Below are 17289 nucleotides of genomic sequence, written 5' to 3' on the forward strand. Positions count from 1 at the left end.
GATCTCTCTTTTTCCAATGGATTTAATTCTGGAAAAATGGAGGCCTGAAGCCAACTTCCCACTCACAGAGTCTGAGAAAGAAGGCAGCATGGAAAAAAGCAGATTCAAAAATGGAGATGTGGGCTGCAAACGTGTTTTGATGCCCTGAATTTAATGTGGACTACATAACTGGAAATTTCAGTTAAATTATTCAATAAATTCATGTATTTACTGCTTAAACCAATGAGAGGTTTTCTGTCACTTGCAATCAAGAATCTTAACATAGCCAGAGCAAGAGAGGAGGTAAGTTTAACAATACTGAGGGTACAGAAGCTTGCTGAATGCTTTTCCTAGGGTGTGGATGTTTGGATTTTATGCTGGAGAAAGTGCTATGTCCTCATATTCTACATCATCTGGAACACATATTTTCAAAATACCTTTGCCCTTTTTAATGATTCCATTGTCCTCTTAGTCACTGGGAACAAATCATATTCATCTTTGACTCCCCTCTCACTTTCTGTATTTAATCATTTACCAAGACCTGTTGATAATCCCCTGTTTTTTGCTCAGTCCTATGACACTGCTTGAACATTTCCCATGGCTGGGTTCACAACTTACCTTTTCCCCATATTCTCTCCAAGCAAAAAACTGTATCACATATTTTTAATAACATTTCCAACTACCAAATTCCACCTTTCCCTAAAACAAAAATCCTGCCTCATAGCTTCATAGACCCTAAATTTGTCCCCCAGCCTAAACCCTCGCCTTAAAACACAATTTATGTAATTCTGTTTCTTCTTGCCTGCCTTACTGTTATTTAAACTGAGCATTACCAACTCCCTGATTCTCATAGTTGATGTCTTGATGGAAGTGATACAACAGAGTGGTTAAGAGTACAGAATTGGGAACTAAACTGCCAGGATTTATCCCAGTCCCACTACTTAATGTCTGTATGACCTTGCGTAAGTTATTTGTCCATTCTTCAGTTTCCTGATCCATAAAATGAAGTTAACAATCCCATCTCATAGGTTGACTGAGAGAAGATATCAATTAGATAGATAGATAGAGGTGTGTGTGTGTGTAATAGTACCTGGTACATAAGAAATCCCATATTAGTATTGATCATCATTAATGATGTTCCTTTTTAGGTAGTTCTTACATCTCTTGTTCAATTTCTTTCCCTAGTTCCATGTGCCTATGCCCTTTCTTTCATAATGCTTTTCTCACCCATCCTTTCATTGACATTTCTAGTTTTACCACTATAGTTTAAGGTGAATTGGAACACAGAAAGTTTGATATGCATAATAGCAGATACACTGTTAGTTGTTTGTTTTTTAAGAATCCTTCAGAGTTTAGTCAGTTACTCATATCCTTTCTAGACCCTTTAGAATAGAGTGAAGTCAATAATATGAGGTGGTATTATAGACTTTGTAATTAAAATCTAGGCTTAAATCCTGACTAATACTAAGAGACACTGAGCAAGTTAAATAATTTCTCTGAGCATCAGGGTACTTATCTGTAAAGTGAGAAGAAAAGCATTTCAGAATGGTGGTGATCAAATGTAAATTATGAACTACCACAGAAAGGTTGGGTGATAAGGATGGTGGTTTTAAATTCTTATGGTTTGTCGTTGGAACCCTAGGAATGGCTGGAATGACTCACATGTTTGTAGCCCAGCCCACACTGTCTTCCTCTTCGAGTTCTAAGCAGTGCCCAGTTGTCTACCTGGTGTGTCGTCTTGAATAGCTCAAATATCTTGGATACTTCCTTCAATCTGTTCTCTACGAGCAGCAAGAATATTCTTTTGAAAATATAAATGAAATCTCATGTTCCTCCTTAAAATCCTTATTGTTTCTCATTATAGCCCAATTCCTAATCATGGCTGTATACGCTGTTTCATCCAGCCCTTCATACATCTTTAGTCTTATGTCCTACCATTTTCTTCCTTTCCCATAACACCTTCCACCCAGAAACATCCCTCAGTTCCTTGATAATCTCTGTATTCTCAAGCTTTGGCACTTGCTGTGCCCTTGTCTGGACCACCCTCCTGCCTTTCCTCCTGGCTCCTCCTCAGTCTTCATGCCTCAAAGTGCTAACTACCCTATCTAAGACATCTCCTTCCTACCTCTCACCTGCCCCCCAACACACATAGTACCACAGTTATTCTCCATTAGTGCACTATTTTTTAATATTTGTTTTATTTATTAAATATCTCACCACCACCACCCTGTAAATTTCAGGACAAGAACCATGTTTCTGTTTTTTGGGGTTTTTTTTTTGGTTTTGTGTGTGTGTGTTTTGTCTTTTTGCCTTTTCTAAGGCCACTATAGCTCATGGCAACCCTGGATCCTTAACCCACTGAGCAAGGCCAGGGATTGAACCCGCAACCTCATGGTTCCCAGTTGGATTTGTTAACCACTGCGCCACAACAGGAACGCCTGCTTTTTTGCTTTTTTAAGAACCATGTGTTTTGTTCACCACTGTATATGCATCATCCATTTCAATGCCTGAGTTGAATGACTGAATTAATGAATGAGATGAAAGATAAAACATGCGAGAAGAGTTTTAGCGTAATTCTTATATTCCAAATTATGATTGTAGATGATTATAGTATTGGCAGGAGGTAAATGTAGCAATGTGTATTGAAGTATAAAGGAGAGAGAAACTGAAACAGTTAGTGAAACACTAGAACTGTGTTAGTAAAAATATTTGAGAACCCAGAAAAATATGTAACACCATAACAGACACAGCTAACACCTAAAGGAGGCTGCTGCCTGAGGTCCAAAATAGGGAACAAAGAATATAAAGTACTCATCCTCTAAGTAGCTGCCAGCATTTGGAGCCAGATATTTAATCTTTTAGCCAGAACTGAAAGCTAGGCAAAACTAGACCCAACATGATCAAAACCTCCAATCCCCCCGCCTCCAGGCCATTTACGCAGAACACATGGGAAGAGGAAGATGAGAGAATCACTGGAGCTGTGTCTTACTAGGTTCCTGGAGAGTACTGTGGCTTTTCCTTCTCTATTCATTCCCCTCCAACACCAAGTTCAATGAACAAGGCTCCAGCAGAAACAGCTAGAGAAGCTGGAGTGACTGTAGGAAGAGACTGGCCTCTCATTCCTTGCAGATGTGTTGAAATGTCCTGGATCTGCCTACATGACTAGAAAGATAGAGACTGCGAGAGAAACAGCCAGCCAGGAAGTGGGCTGAAGTAAAAGCAATGTGTTCTCCTACAATTTGGCATGGCAAGGATATGTAAGTTTCTGTGGGGTCCATCAATGCTGAGTGGAAAGTGCTGTCCAGATTTGAACTATATTGACACCTAAGAGGAAAAGAAATTCTAGCAGCAAGAGGCTGGGTATACTTTTGGGAGTGGGGACTGAAAGATCAAAAGGGCGGGGGGCAGGGGGAGTGCCAGACGGAGCTCCTATACAAGGAGTGTGCAGTGGAGAAGGTGCCTCTGAGTTCCCGGGAGAACACAGTGTGACCACTAAAGAGTGAACACTTTGATGCAATATGGATTGTACTTACCCAGTTAAGTAAGAGAATTGTATCCCTTTCTTCCCTAATCTCCCTCCCAGCCCCTATCACCACAGAGAATGGGCATTGAAAAGAGAGGGAAATAATTGGCTGAACACAAACTCTGTCTTCCATCTGCAGAGTTCCTGAGTCACAGGTTCAGCCAGGAACTGAGATGGGAGTTTTAACCCAGACAGACTTTTAATAACCCTAAGCACAAAGAAGAGTTAAAGAATTGGCTCGAGATGTCTTTAAGGGACTTGCTACCTAGCACTGCTTAATCACCTAAGCATCTCCTTAAAACAAAAGCTCCAGTTCAGTTAGTCTGGGATGGGATTCTGCATTTCTAACAGGCTCCTTGGGGATGCTGCTGATGCTAGGACCACCTTTTGACAAATAAAGCGCTGTAAAGTCGGGGAGCGGGTGTTTCAGTGGAGCACAGTTGGCAGCAAGGAATAGAGAAAAACATTAGGTTGGAATATATGAAATATCCATTTTTGTAGGTCAAAAATGGCTGAATATTGGCAACTTGAAAAATCTTTTAAAACCATTAAATAAAAATTCATTCAGTAAAATTGAAAACACAATATTAAATATTAAAGAATTTCCCCACATTCTAACAAATATGTATATGCAACCTAAATGAGAAGGTATGAATGAGGTACAGTATGGAGTGGTATGACCCATGCTTACAAGCATAAGTACTTGATGGAAGAAATCATGTGTGTGCATTATCTGAAAAGGGCTGAGCCTGGAGTCAAAACCAGCTGCCTCTAATATGCTATAATTTTAGGAATTTTACAAAGTTTTCATGAACTGCGTTTGTGTACAAAAACTACTGCCACCTGGTGGACTTGAGTTAAGAGTTAAAAAAAGAAATAATGGATATTTGTATTCAGACATCTTAAAAACTATTAGTACTTCCTCTGTCAATTTTAACTTAAAAAAGAAAATAGGTAAATATATATTTACTAAAAGATTACACTTAGGGGAAAGTTTTGCACTGTTTCAATTGAAGGGGAAATAATATTCACATTATATGCATTAGGTGGCATTAAAGTTACATTTTAACTTTATGATAATAGAGCTTTTCCTTTAATTTCCACAACTGTTTTATCCTCAGTAGGAATTTTCCCATCCACTTGCTAGAGAATTTCAGGAGCTGGACCCGATAGGTAATTATTTCTCTTACATGGGTGCATAAAGCTATAGTAAAGGCCATTGTATGCAGCTCCCAACTTTCCTTCCCTTCATCCAAATAGGAACATTTTCAAAAGCCTTTCTTTCCTATCTCAGAAGAAAGGGGGTCTTCCTAATTCTTTCCAAAGTTAGATCATTTGACTTTATCTGGTGAAATAAATTGTTATCTTACTCAACCTGTTTTTAACTTTCCTTCTGCTTCATCGCTCTCAGCAGCCTCCATGATACCTACCCACTCCCAGGAACAGCAAAGAGCATTTTCTGACTCTGTGTTTAACTGCCTCAATTTTCACCAATTTATTTGTGTAATCTAACCATTTAAAGAGTATAGATTCTCTCACAAATATCAGTGAATATCCATAATCAGAACAATGGGTCATCAAATTGACAGAACATTGTAAATCAACAATAATACAAAAAAATTTAAAAAGAAAAATGAAGAACTTGAATTAAATGAAATAAATAATACAGCAACATAACCAAAAAAAAGAATGATGGGCCAATACCAAGTAGAAGGATAAAATCTGTTATTGAACTAATTACTGTTGTGGCCTCTGCATGCAGGTGGAAAAAGAATTTTTCAGATTTAAACCAAGGTGTAGAAAAGGCAAATTTAATGAGTCAAGAGGCACTGTTAACACGGTGGGCCAACTTCCTGATAGTCAGGAAAAGCTAACTCTGGGCACATGGTCCTGTTTTTATAGCCCAGAGACAAGGAGTGGGAGGAGTGGTCTTATACATCTGCTGACCTGCTAATTGGTTGGGGCAGGATGGGGTCTTCTGATACACCTGCTGGTTTGTTGGGGGCATATGTTTCCCCTATAGGGGAGGGGTAAGGAGTGGGCCACATACCTTTTCTAGTGTGAGGCAGGAAGGAGCAGGCCAAGGTGCTATGGTGGGGAGGTCCTCAGGAACATTGTGACAATGACAGTGAGACCAGTGGGATGATAAGGGTCTGGCAATTCTTATCTCTGCCAGAGGCTTTTTGAGTTTTATTTACTTGGAGAAGGCTTGAAGTCCCGCAATTACATGCTGGATTTACCACCATTTTTTCTAAAACCAGTGTTAATTATTAAGTCAAAATAATTATTAAGCTGGTCTTCTATAGTGTCCTAAGATTACATGTTTTCTCATGATGAATTCTTCTATTATAACATAGGTAAACTCCACAACGTATTTCTCCCACTTCTCATGATTTAGAAACTTACATGTCTCATAGTTCTCATGATTCTATAATCTGTTAGTGAGATTACTTACTTAATATTTTCTAGCTTAATAATAGAACTACTAAAAACTGTAATAATGGGTGAAGATGTTTCTTATGTACTTTTCAAAATCTTTAAATTGCATTTTTCTATTGAATGGTTAATTTTTTTTAACAGGTAAGAGATTTCAGAGAAAAAGTGTATTGTCATAAATTTATGTATTTTCACTCAAAACCCCTAAATGATAATCTTTAATATCTATTGACATAAATGAGATGAATTTCAAGGTTCTCCTTGATTATTTTCATTCATAGGCTTCTTTGAAAGTGAGTAGGCAACATAGAGGACTTGTAACATTTTTGTTTTTGTCCAAGTAGGATCAGAAAAAGGATAAACCAGAGAAAAATATTAAAGGTTCAGTACAAATTCTGGTTTGTTGGAGGCAGCGAATATTCTGAAATACCTGGAAGTTTTTGTAATGACATATAAGTTTTAATATAAAAGTGAAAATAAATCAATTTATAAGTTTTCTGATCTCTGACTATAGAGGCAGTGGCAAACAAAACTTTTCATATATAAACACTTTAAAGCTATTTATTAAGCGTCATCATTATCACTGTTGGAACTGTTAGTGTCATCACAAATAGAAGTGTTTCTAATTGAAGATACCATCACATCTATAATGCCTTTTTTGGGATTTTCTTCCAAATCAGTCTGTACTGCTCCAACTTCTGCTAGCTTCCATTCAAGCTCTGCAATAAATAACCCATCATTAAATCATATAAGAATCTGGGAAAATGAAAAGAATTTCTCATCTATATGAAACACAGTTTGACTCTAATAAAGTTAATGTGGAAATGATGCTATAGATGATACAGAACTAGGTTACTATGAAAGTACAACATCAAAATACACATTGGATACAGAAAAGTTACACTTAAAGGGAGAAAATGCGGTTAAAATGTTTATTTTAAAATGACCGAAAATGGTGCTTTGAAAGTTCAAATCAAGAAGCTAGGAAAGGAACAGGAACAGTAACCCAAGGAAAGCAGAAAGAGGGAAATAATGAAGAAAAGACTTTAGCAAAACTAGAAAAACAAAGTCAGTAGAAGTGACCAACAAAAGCAAAAGTTGATTCTTTGAGGAGACTAATAGACACAGCTTGGGCAAAGCTGATCACAGGAAAAAGAGAGGAACCAAATAGTATAAAGAGTTGACATGGAGCCTAACCAAGATAAAGATGTCCAAGTCACGAGACTGCTGTGCAACAGGTAGGCCAAGACATACAAACACTGTAACAAAAATGTGAATTGCAAAAACATATCCAAGAGAAACTGAAAAGACTTGAATTGATAACCAAAATACTCTATTCAAAAACAAACAAACAACAAGAGTTAATGAGGATGTAGAGAAATTCCATCCCTTGTGCACTGTTGGGAGTGTAAGACATGGCAGCCACTGTGGAAAACTGTGTACGCTGTTTCTCAAAAAAATTCAAGTAGAATTACCATATGATCTAGCTATTCCACTTCTGAGTATATACTCAAAAAATCTGAAAATGGGACTAGAACAGATTATTCACACAGCCACCTTCTCAGCAGCATTATTCACAACAGCCACAAGGTAGAAGCAACCTTGCTGTATGCCTACAGGTTAATGGGTATATAAAATGTGCTGTAAAAACATACAGTGGAATTCAGCCTTGAAGCCTTAAAAAGGAAGGAAATGCTGACACATGCTATGAAGTGGATTAACCTTGAGGACATTATGCCAAATGAAATTGGCTAGTCACAAAAGAACAAACACTGGTATGATTTATTTACATGAGGTACTGAGAGTAGTTAGATTCAGAGCTAGAAAGAATGGTTGCCAGGAACTGGAGGGATCAGAGACTAGGGAGTTATTCTTTAAGGAAATAGAGCTACAGTTACACTAGATACAAAGGGTTCCAGAGATGGGTAATGGTGATGACAGCTCAACAGTGAAAATATACTTAATGTTACTTAATCATATACTTCAAAATGATGAAATAATATTTATTTATAAATTAATTACTGGGCATATAATGTACAGGACAGTATAGTTAATAATACTGTACTGTATATTTTTAAATGTTAAAATGGTAAATTTCATGATATATGTATTTTACAGCAAATAAAAACAATTTTTTCTGGCTGCACCCACGGCATATGAAAGTTCCCAGGCCAAATATGGAAGCTATAGCACAGCAGGGACCTGAGCCACAGCAGTGATAATTCCAGATCCTTAACCCACTAGGCCACTGGGGAACTCCAAAAAAAATTAAATATAACAATTTTCAAAAGCATGGACCAGATCACTGTTCATGACAGTGATTGCTCAGTGAGGCAAGGAGCAAGACAGGACTGGGAGTAGAAATAGAGGTAACCTTACCAATAGTAGTAATGTTTAGTAATAGACAAATAGCTGAAGCAAACATGAACAGATGTTCACATTTGTTACTTTTGGTGGTGATGACAGGAATGTTTGCTGTACTATTGTTTGTACTCAAGTATTTTTTTTAAATAAAAGGATAAGGTACAAGCTGAAAAAAACAAGGTGATAAAACAAAGAGAGGACTTAGAAACTGGGAGAAGGGAAATTCTGGAACAATTAAAGTACTGGAGGTTGTGGTAAGGCCAAAAGCAGTTTTAGGATAATGAGAGAGTGAAAGAAAAGCTATTAAAAATAGCTATTCATGGAGTTCCTGTAGTGGCGCAGTGGTAACAAACCCACCAATATCCATAGGGACACAGATCCAATCCCTGGCCTCACTCAGTGGGTTAAGGATCTGGCATCGCCGTGAGCTGTGGTGTAGGTCCCAGATGCGGCTCGGATCCCACACTGCTGTGGCTGTGGCAAAGGCCGACAGCTATAGCTCCAGTTCAGCCCCTACCCTGGGAACCTCCATATGAGCAGGTGCAGCCCTAAAAAGGCAAAAAAAGAAAAAAGAAAAAAAAAAGCTATTTGCGATGTCTTTAATACGATGGTAATAAGGGAAAAATATATATATATTTTTTTGTTTTTTGCCTTTTCTAGGCCTGCTCCTGCAGCATATGGAGGCTCCCAGGCTAGGGGTCTAATCAGAGCTGTAGCTGCCAGCTTACGCAAGAGCCACAGCAACGCAGAATCTGAGCTGTGTCTGCGAACTACACCACAGCTCACGGCAATGACGGATCCTTAACCCACTGAGTAAGGCCAGGGATTGAACCTGCAACCCCATGGTTTCTAGTCGGATTCGTTAACCACTGAGCCACGACAGGAACTCCCAGAAAAATATTTTAATAACATAGAATTAAAGCAGTTCCAAGAAATGACTAGGTGAAAATATGGCCTTAGGCTAGATTAGGGAGTAAACGTTATTAAAGGAGGTGATAATATAAAGTCCTAGTGCTGTTTACTATGGAAAAGGAAGTAGTAATAGGCATAGTCCTTGCACTTGTTAGGGAGACAAAACTCTAAGGGAACTGATTAACCAACAAAATCTGATAGTATATGGATAAGTGGAAAACAAGTTTATAGAGAACCCATTATTCATTAGAGGAGATAAAGACAGATCATATGTTGGTCCAGAATCATGAATTGAAATAATGGAAACCTGGGAGACTTGTGAAGGAAGAGAGTCTGGAAAGAAGAATTAAGAAGGGCAGGGTCCTGGGTACAGAGGAAGAGTATAAAGTTTCAAATGAGAAATGTGTCTGGGGAAGTACTTGAAGACCAGCCTGGCTGGAGCATAGAGTAGAAAGCATTGAGAAACAGAGTTGGATAGATGGGCTGAAAATTTCAAGCAGATGATTCTGAATTCTTAACCTATTTGAAACAGGGAACCATTAAGGATTTGAGGATTTAAGCAAGTGGGTGTTACAATAAGAGTATTATTGGAGGAAAATTAATCTGAAGGCATATAAGAAGAAATTAGAAACAAAGGGAAGAACCTTGTATTTCATGGAAATAAACTTTTATGATATTTGTTAATTTTTGGAAGTTTCACCTGGTTTTCTTACAAACAAATTTTAAGAATAACATTGTTACCTTCTAGCTTGAGATTTAGCCCTCCACAGTCTATAATTCCAATGAATTTGCCTTCTATCTGACCATTCTTATAAACAAAAATTGTTGGTAAACAATTGTCACGGTAGTGTTGAATACAGCTATTCACGATGGCTTTAACAAATTTAGTTTCAGGAAACTTTCTTGCTAGGAGACTAAGATGCTGGTTAACCAACAAGCACATTGGGATGCTAAAAAGAGAACGAGCACACATAACATCTTTAAAAAACAGACTACTCATCTCAGTCTAATAAAATAAGTGAAACATCTCCATGACAAAAATGCCTTCAGATATTCTTTCAATATAAGAGTATGTTAATTTTCACCCTCTATTGTTACCTTCAGTATTGAATGAGCTATAGAGTTCTCTGATTTTTATTACAAAAACCATTACAGCCTTGGAATGAGGCTTGGTACCAGAGGGATTTGCTGCCTAACTGAGGCTAACCACCTCTGACTTGGCATCAATTTAATGGAGCCACTTCCCAGTTTACAGGGGATGGTGGGTGGGGATGGAGGAAGAAAGAAAAAAAGAAAAGAAAAAAAAAAACAAAACAGGACATGTCTAGGTAATTCTTAGCAGTTCTGAACGGAAACAAGGGGATCTTATCATCATGGGTTTATTTTCACATGAGATTATCACATTTGAAGTTCTTATTTTAAATTTCCTTAAATTCCTTGACAAATTTCATCCACCTTTTTCTTTGGCATGTCATTCCCTGTTCTCCGTTATCCAGAAGTATTCATATTCATCGAAAATCTAAAATTGCTTGGAAATATCACCCAAACCTGCAATGCTTCCTGCTCTATAATGTAACCAGCACTACACCCATTCTCCCAGAACAGCCCCCACCCACAGCTTTAGCAAAATCTTTCATAGCTCATCCTCTGCTTTGTTCCACACTCCTCCCACTTCCTGTAGGGCCTTTATTTGTTATTCTGCTTTCCTCCTTTCCTGCTGTCTTAGTCCTTCTTTCTCCATGTGACATAAACATAGTCAAATTACTAATTTTTTAAAGTCCCTTCCCACTCTCCCTCCTTTTAATTACTACCCTCTCTCCTTTTGGTCATATCCCAGTTGAAAAAGATAATAAAAATCTCTCTGTCCTGTTCACATCCTTTCTTAAAATGCTCTCCTTTTTGACTTCTGTGATAACACTTTCTATTATCTCCTTTTTACCCCTTTGACTTCCTTGTCTGTCTCTACTCAAAATGTAGCTATTCCTTGTAATGGTGTCCGAGGCCCTATTTTTGTGTCAGACACATTCACTAGGCAATCTTATCCATTCTGATATCAATAGCTGATGAACTTCATCTCCCTCCGCTCCCTCAACCAAAAAAAAAAAAAAAGCTCTGATTTTTATCAGTATTTTCTTAAAAAAAAAAAATCTAAATTTGATAGAAGCGTATCTCTCCTTTGAGAAAAGAAAGATTAGCGTGAACTCTGTTAATCAGGGAAAATTTCCTAGAACAGACAAAATTAGTAATTTTTCTTTTGTACTACATGTTATATGTTTTCAAAACTTATGTACATATACATAGTGTTTGACTTCTTGTACTGTACCATAAAAGTATCTTATTCACCTTCATATTCTCATCTACTAAAACCTGTCCCACCCATAGCTGAAGTCAAAGTTCTCCTAACCAAGTGGTTTATGCCAGGTCATATGTCCTGCCCCAGGCAGCGGCAATCTTCCTGCACTTTGGTCTACTTTTTTTCTCTACACTTATTTGTGCCCATTGTAGTTCTTAAGAAAATAAAATGCATGCTTTGCAGAAAACTTGATAAAGGTGAACCACTAAGGAAAAAAAAGTGCTGTTTAGTTTGTTGTAGACCACACAAATATACATGATATAGGAAGAATAAAGATTTCTTCATTCAAATCACTTTGCATGTACTTTTGAGTTCTTGCTCCATTTTAAACAAACCCTGAAAGTGGAAATCAATGGTAATGCATGAGTTCTCATCAATGTTTGGGGGAAGACTTTGCATATTTTTTAATTTGGATTTTCTTTACCAGTTTCTGGCTTTAATTCTCAATATATTTTGCTAAAGTTTTTTTTTTTTTGCAAATTAAAAAAAAATCTCAGAAAAATGGGTATAGAAGGAACATATCTCAACATAATAAAGGTCATAGATGACAAGATCACAGCTAATGTCATACTCAAAAGTGAAAAGCTGAAAGCCTTTCCTCAAGCTGAGGAATAAGACAAGGATACCCAGTCTTGCCATTTTTATTCAGCGTAATACTGGAAGTCCTAGCCAGAACAATTAGGCAAGAAAAAGTAAAAGACATGCAAAAAGGAAAGAAAGAAATAAAACTGTCACTAATTGCAGATGATTTGATATTACATATAGAAAACCCTAAAGACTCCATCAAAAAAACTGTTAGAACTAATAAAATAATTTGGTAAAATTACAGGATAAAAAAATCAATACACAAAAATCAGTTGTGTTTTTATACACTAATAATGAACTATCAGAAAGAGAAATAAAGAAAACAATCTCATTTATAATTGCATCACAAAGAATAAAATACCTGGGAATAAATTTAACCAAGGAAGTGAAAAACCTATGTATTAAAAACTACAAGAGGAGTTCCCATTGTGGTGCAGTGGTTAACGAATCCCTCTTGCTCAGTGGGTTAAGGATCCGGCATTGCTGTGAGCTGTGGTGTAGGTCACAGACGTGGCTCGGATCTGGTGTTGCTGTGGCTGTGGCGTAGGCCAGCAGCTACAGCTCTGATTAGACCCCTCGCCTGGGAACCTCCATATGCTGCGGGAGTGGCCCTAGAATAGGCAAAAAGACAAAAAACACAAAACAAAAAACAAAAAACTATAAGACATTGAAGTTCCGGTTGTGGTGCCACAGAAACAAATCCAACTAGGAACCACGAAGTTGCAGATTCAATCCCTGGCCTCTCTCAGTGGGTTAAGGATCTGGTGTTGCCATGAGTTGTGGTGTAGATCACAAATGTGGCTTGGATCTGGTGTTGCTGTGGCTTTGGCGTAGGCCAGCAGCTACAGCTCTGATTAGACCCCTCGCCTGGGAACCTCCCTCCATATGCCATAGGTTATGGCCTTAAAAAGACAAAAGACAAAAAAAACAAAAAACAAACAAACAAACAAAAACACCTAAGACATTAATGAAAGAAATTGAAGAAGAAACAAGCAAATAGAAAGATATTCTGTGCTCATGGGTTGGAAATTAATTTTGTTAAAATATCCATACTCCATACACAAAGCAATCTACTCAATAAAATCCTTACCAAGATTCAGGTGGAATTTTTCATAGTAAGAGAACAAATAAACTAAAATTTGTATAGAATCACAAAAAAAATCCAAATAGCCAAAGTAATCTTGAGAAGGAAGAACAAAGCTGGAGGTATCATGTTCCTGATTTCCAAACTGTATAACAAAGAAACAATAATTAAAACATTATGGAACTGGCATAAAAACAGACCAGCAGAACAGAACAGAAAGCCAAGAAATAAACCCACACTAATAGGGTCAATTAATTTATGACAAAGGAGCCACAATAGACAACAGGGAGGGGACAATCTCTTCAATAAATGGTGTGGGGAAACTGGAGCCACAGGCAGATAAAGGAAACGTGACCACCATCTTCTACCAACCACACAAATTAACTTGAAATGGATGAAAGACCTGAGTGCAAGCCCTAAAACAATCTACCTCCTGGGAGAAAACTCAGGCAATAAACTCCTTGACATAGGTCTTGGCAATGATTTATCTGAATCTGACACCAAAAGCGAAGGCAACAAAAGCAAAAATAAATGAGACTATATCACTAAAAAGCTCCTGCTGTGCACACGCACACACACACACAGAGCAACCTACTAAATGGGAGAATATTTGTAAATCATATGACATATAATAAGGAGCAAATATCCAAAATATATAAAGAACTTATATAACTCAATAGCAAAAAACCAATCTGATTTTTAAATGAGAAGATCTAAACAGATGTTTTTTTCCAAAGAAAACATACAGATGGCCAAGAGGCACATGAAAAGATGCTCATTATCATTAATCATCAGGGAAAGGCAGATCAGAACCACAGTGAGGTATCACCTTCCAGTTCCTAGAATGGCCATATAAAAAGACAGGAAATAATGTGTTGGCAAGGATATACAGAAAAGAGAATCCCTGAGCATTGCTGGTGGGAATGCAAACTGGTACAACCACTATGGAAAATAAAATAGAGGTTCTTCAAAAAATTAAAAATAGAACTACCATATGATCCAGCAATTCTACCTCTGGTTATTTATCTGAAGAAAAAAAACCACTAACTTGAGAAGATATATGCACCCTCATATTTATGAGCATTATTTACAATATCCAAGATATGGAAAAACCTAAGTATCCATCAATGGATGAATGGATAAAGAAATTGTGGTATTTATACAATGGAATATTATTCAGCCATTAGAAAGATTAAAAATTTGCCATTTGGGATAACACGGATGGACCTAAAGGACATTATGGTAAGTGAAATAAATCAGAGAGAGAAAGGTTAATATTGTATGACCTCTCTTATATGTATAATCTGGAAAGAAAAAAAAGAACCCATAGATACAAAAAAGCTCATAGAGAACATATTGGTGTCTGCCAGAGGTGGGGGATGGGCCGTGGGGGCATTGGGGAAAGAGGGTCCAATCAGGAGTTTCTGTTGTGGCGCAATGGAAACGAATGTGACTAGGAACCATGAGCTTGCGGGTTTGATCCCTGGCCTCGATCCGTGGGTTAAGAATCTGGTGTTGCTGTGAGTTGTGGTGTAGGTTGCAGATGCAGCTCCGATCCTGCCTTGCTGTGGCTATAGTGTAGGCCGGCAGCTACAGCTCCCATTCTACCCCTAGCCTGGGAACCTCTATATGCTGCAGGTGCAGCCCTAAAAAAGCAAAACAAAACAAAACAAAAAACCCCCCCACAAAATCAGGGATCACAAAAAAATATCTTCTTTAACATAAATATTTTATTTTCATCTAACATCTAAACATACATTTAGTAATCTTTAATACTGGCTCATGGACTGCTCATTGCAGTTCTCTGTAGCTTTTCTCATCTAAACTCTGCCATGATACACTGTCTTTGGTATTTTCTTCATACACTCAAGCCATAAAACCTCCCTTCCCTCTGCAATATCTAGTAGGTAATCAAGTCATATCTCATCTCACACCCATATCCCCCTCCTCTCCTTCTCTGTTGCTTTACTCCTTTCCTGTCTTATCTGAGCAACATCATATTGTTCCCAGTGGCCTCTGTGTTTCCAGTCTTGGTTCTCTAAATTCACCCTGACCCTACTGATAAAGTTAGCTGATCGTGTAAAAAATGCCCTTCCCTCAAGCATGAGCTCCTTCAGGGGCTCCTCACCACCTGCAGGAGGAAATCTGGGCCCCTCAGGGCAGCCCTCCAGGTCCTGTGAGATCTGGCTCCCCTTTCCCCAAGCCCCAGCAAGGCTATCTGCCTGCTACCTTGTCACTCAGAGGCTTCCAAAGCAAGATGATATACCTCTGTACCTTTGTTCCAGCTGTCTACTCCATCTAAATACCCAGTCAGCCTGTCTACCTCCTCCAAGTATGTAAACTTGGGGGATCTTTTCTTAATTTTTGAGGCCAGGTCCAAGAATTATTTTACAGAAAGTTCTGAACTTCCACCTTCCAAGGGTAAAACTCTTCAGCGTCTTTACTCTGCTATGCACAGAATTCAATCCTAATACCTAAAAGATTTACTATTACATTTAATTGTCTCCCTCCATTATACTAAAATTTCTTTAAGGGCAGAGACCAATGTCTTATATGTCATTGCATCTCCAGCATCTACAAAACCTCAGAAATCATCTTAAATATAAAAGTGATAGCATACATCAATCCATGGAACAAGAAGCTACACAAAACAAATTAAATACACTATATATTACATTTATATTTCAGAATATATATATCTTTTGATAAGTATAAGCTGCCACAAATCTAGATACTGCTTTATTTTAGTGGATGGCATACTGAAAGTAATATTAGAAAAACATGTACTGCCTAACTTAAATCAGTTTTCCACGCAAAGCAATGACATAAATTGACTTTTTAAGTTTCAGTTTTCCTCGAATAGGTGAAATAAATCCATAAACATCTAATTTAGAGGAATTGTATCATTACTGTCAGAAGGAGAGCTGAGTCCATGGTATGACCAACTGACGGGATGGGTGGTGTGAACTGTGGAAGGCGAGTGGGCACCGGTGAACAGCAGTGGGTGGCAGTGAACAGCATGGGATTAAGAGAGCATGGCCGGGCTGTGGTGCAGGGAGAAGGTGGTTGCCTAAAGATGGTTCTGACAGCAGGTGGTAGGGAACAAACTTCATGCTGGGCTCAAGGGCCAGAATTAACCCCAGAAGAACTATCAGAAAGCAAATTAAGGGCCTAGTTATGACATCTGAGCTTCAAAATATGCAGTTGGGTATAGGAATAATGTGGAACCCCCAAATTAGACACAGGTGTAAAAGTGAATAAAATCAGAAACGAGGATGACTTGCTGTTGGAGCCACAAGGCTCCCTGACCCAGGGGAAGGCAGATTCCCCCAGGCAGGCAAAGCAGGCTGAACCTTCGCTTGGATGAAGAGTGGGCACAGTTCTATAGACTTAATGGCAAAGAGATGCTAAAATTACAGAACTGAGGAATGTAGTTAAAAAAAACCTCTTATCCTTCTGTAAAATTTATATAAGGCAGCTAGAAACACAAATTGAACAGTTCTAGTTTACTTTACAATATAAAAACGTTATTAAAAACTAGGCTTTCCTAAATAATGTGTAATACAAATAATTGTTTTGGCATTCCCATCGTGGCGCAGTGGTTAATGAATCCGACTAGGAACCACGAGGTTGAGGGTTAGATCCCTGGCCTCGCTCAGTGGGTTAAGGATCTGGCGTTGCCATGGGCTGTAGTGTGGCTTGCAGACGTGGCTTGGATCCTGCGTTGCTGTGGTTCTGGCGTAGACCGGCATCTACAGCTCTGATTACACCCCTAGCCTGGGAACCTCCTTATGCCCTGGGAAGTGGCCCTAGAAAAGGAAAAAAAAAGGAAAAAAGACAAAAAACAAACAAACAAAAACAAATAATTGTTTTGTTTATAAATTTGATTATAGATTAATTTTCTTAATTTTCTTCTCTCTCTTTTTTTTTTTTTTTTTTTTTGTCTTTTTGTCTCTTCAGGGACACACCCACGGCATATGGAGGTTCCCAGGCTAGGGGTCCAATTGGAGCTGTAGCTGCTGGCCTATGCCACAGCCAAAGCAACACGGGATT

The 17289-nt window shown here is 38.1% G+C and overlaps 1 protein-coding gene across 3 annotated transcripts in view; it reads right to left on the reverse strand.

Moving 5' to 3' along the window:
* The window catches only part of PDCL2 (phosducin like 2), a 33904-nt gene continuing 21289 nt past the window's right edge, over positions 4675 to 17289 (reverse strand). Inside the window, exons 5-6 of one of the 3 annotated variants that reach the window (XM_005666708.3) lie at positions 9956 to 10164; positions 4675 to 6657 (exon numbers count right to left, since the gene is read on the reverse strand). In XM_005666708.3, coding sequence (XP_005666765.1) covers positions 6503 to 6657; positions 9956 to 10164 — 364 coding nt within the window. In that variant the 3' untranslated portion in view covers positions 4675 to 6502. The remainder of the gene's footprint in view (positions 6658 to 9955; positions 10165 to 17289) is intronic. The other 2 variants (XR_002346667.1, XR_002346668.1) reach the window with 2 other exon arrangements.

Source organism: Sus scrofa, chromosome 8 (genome assembly GCF_000003025.6).
Source record: "Sus scrofa isolate TJ Tabasco breed Duroc chromosome 8, Sscrofa11.1, whole genome shotgun sequence".
Lineage (NCBI taxonomy): Eukaryota > Metazoa > Chordata > Mammalia > Artiodactyla > Suidae > Sus > Sus scrofa.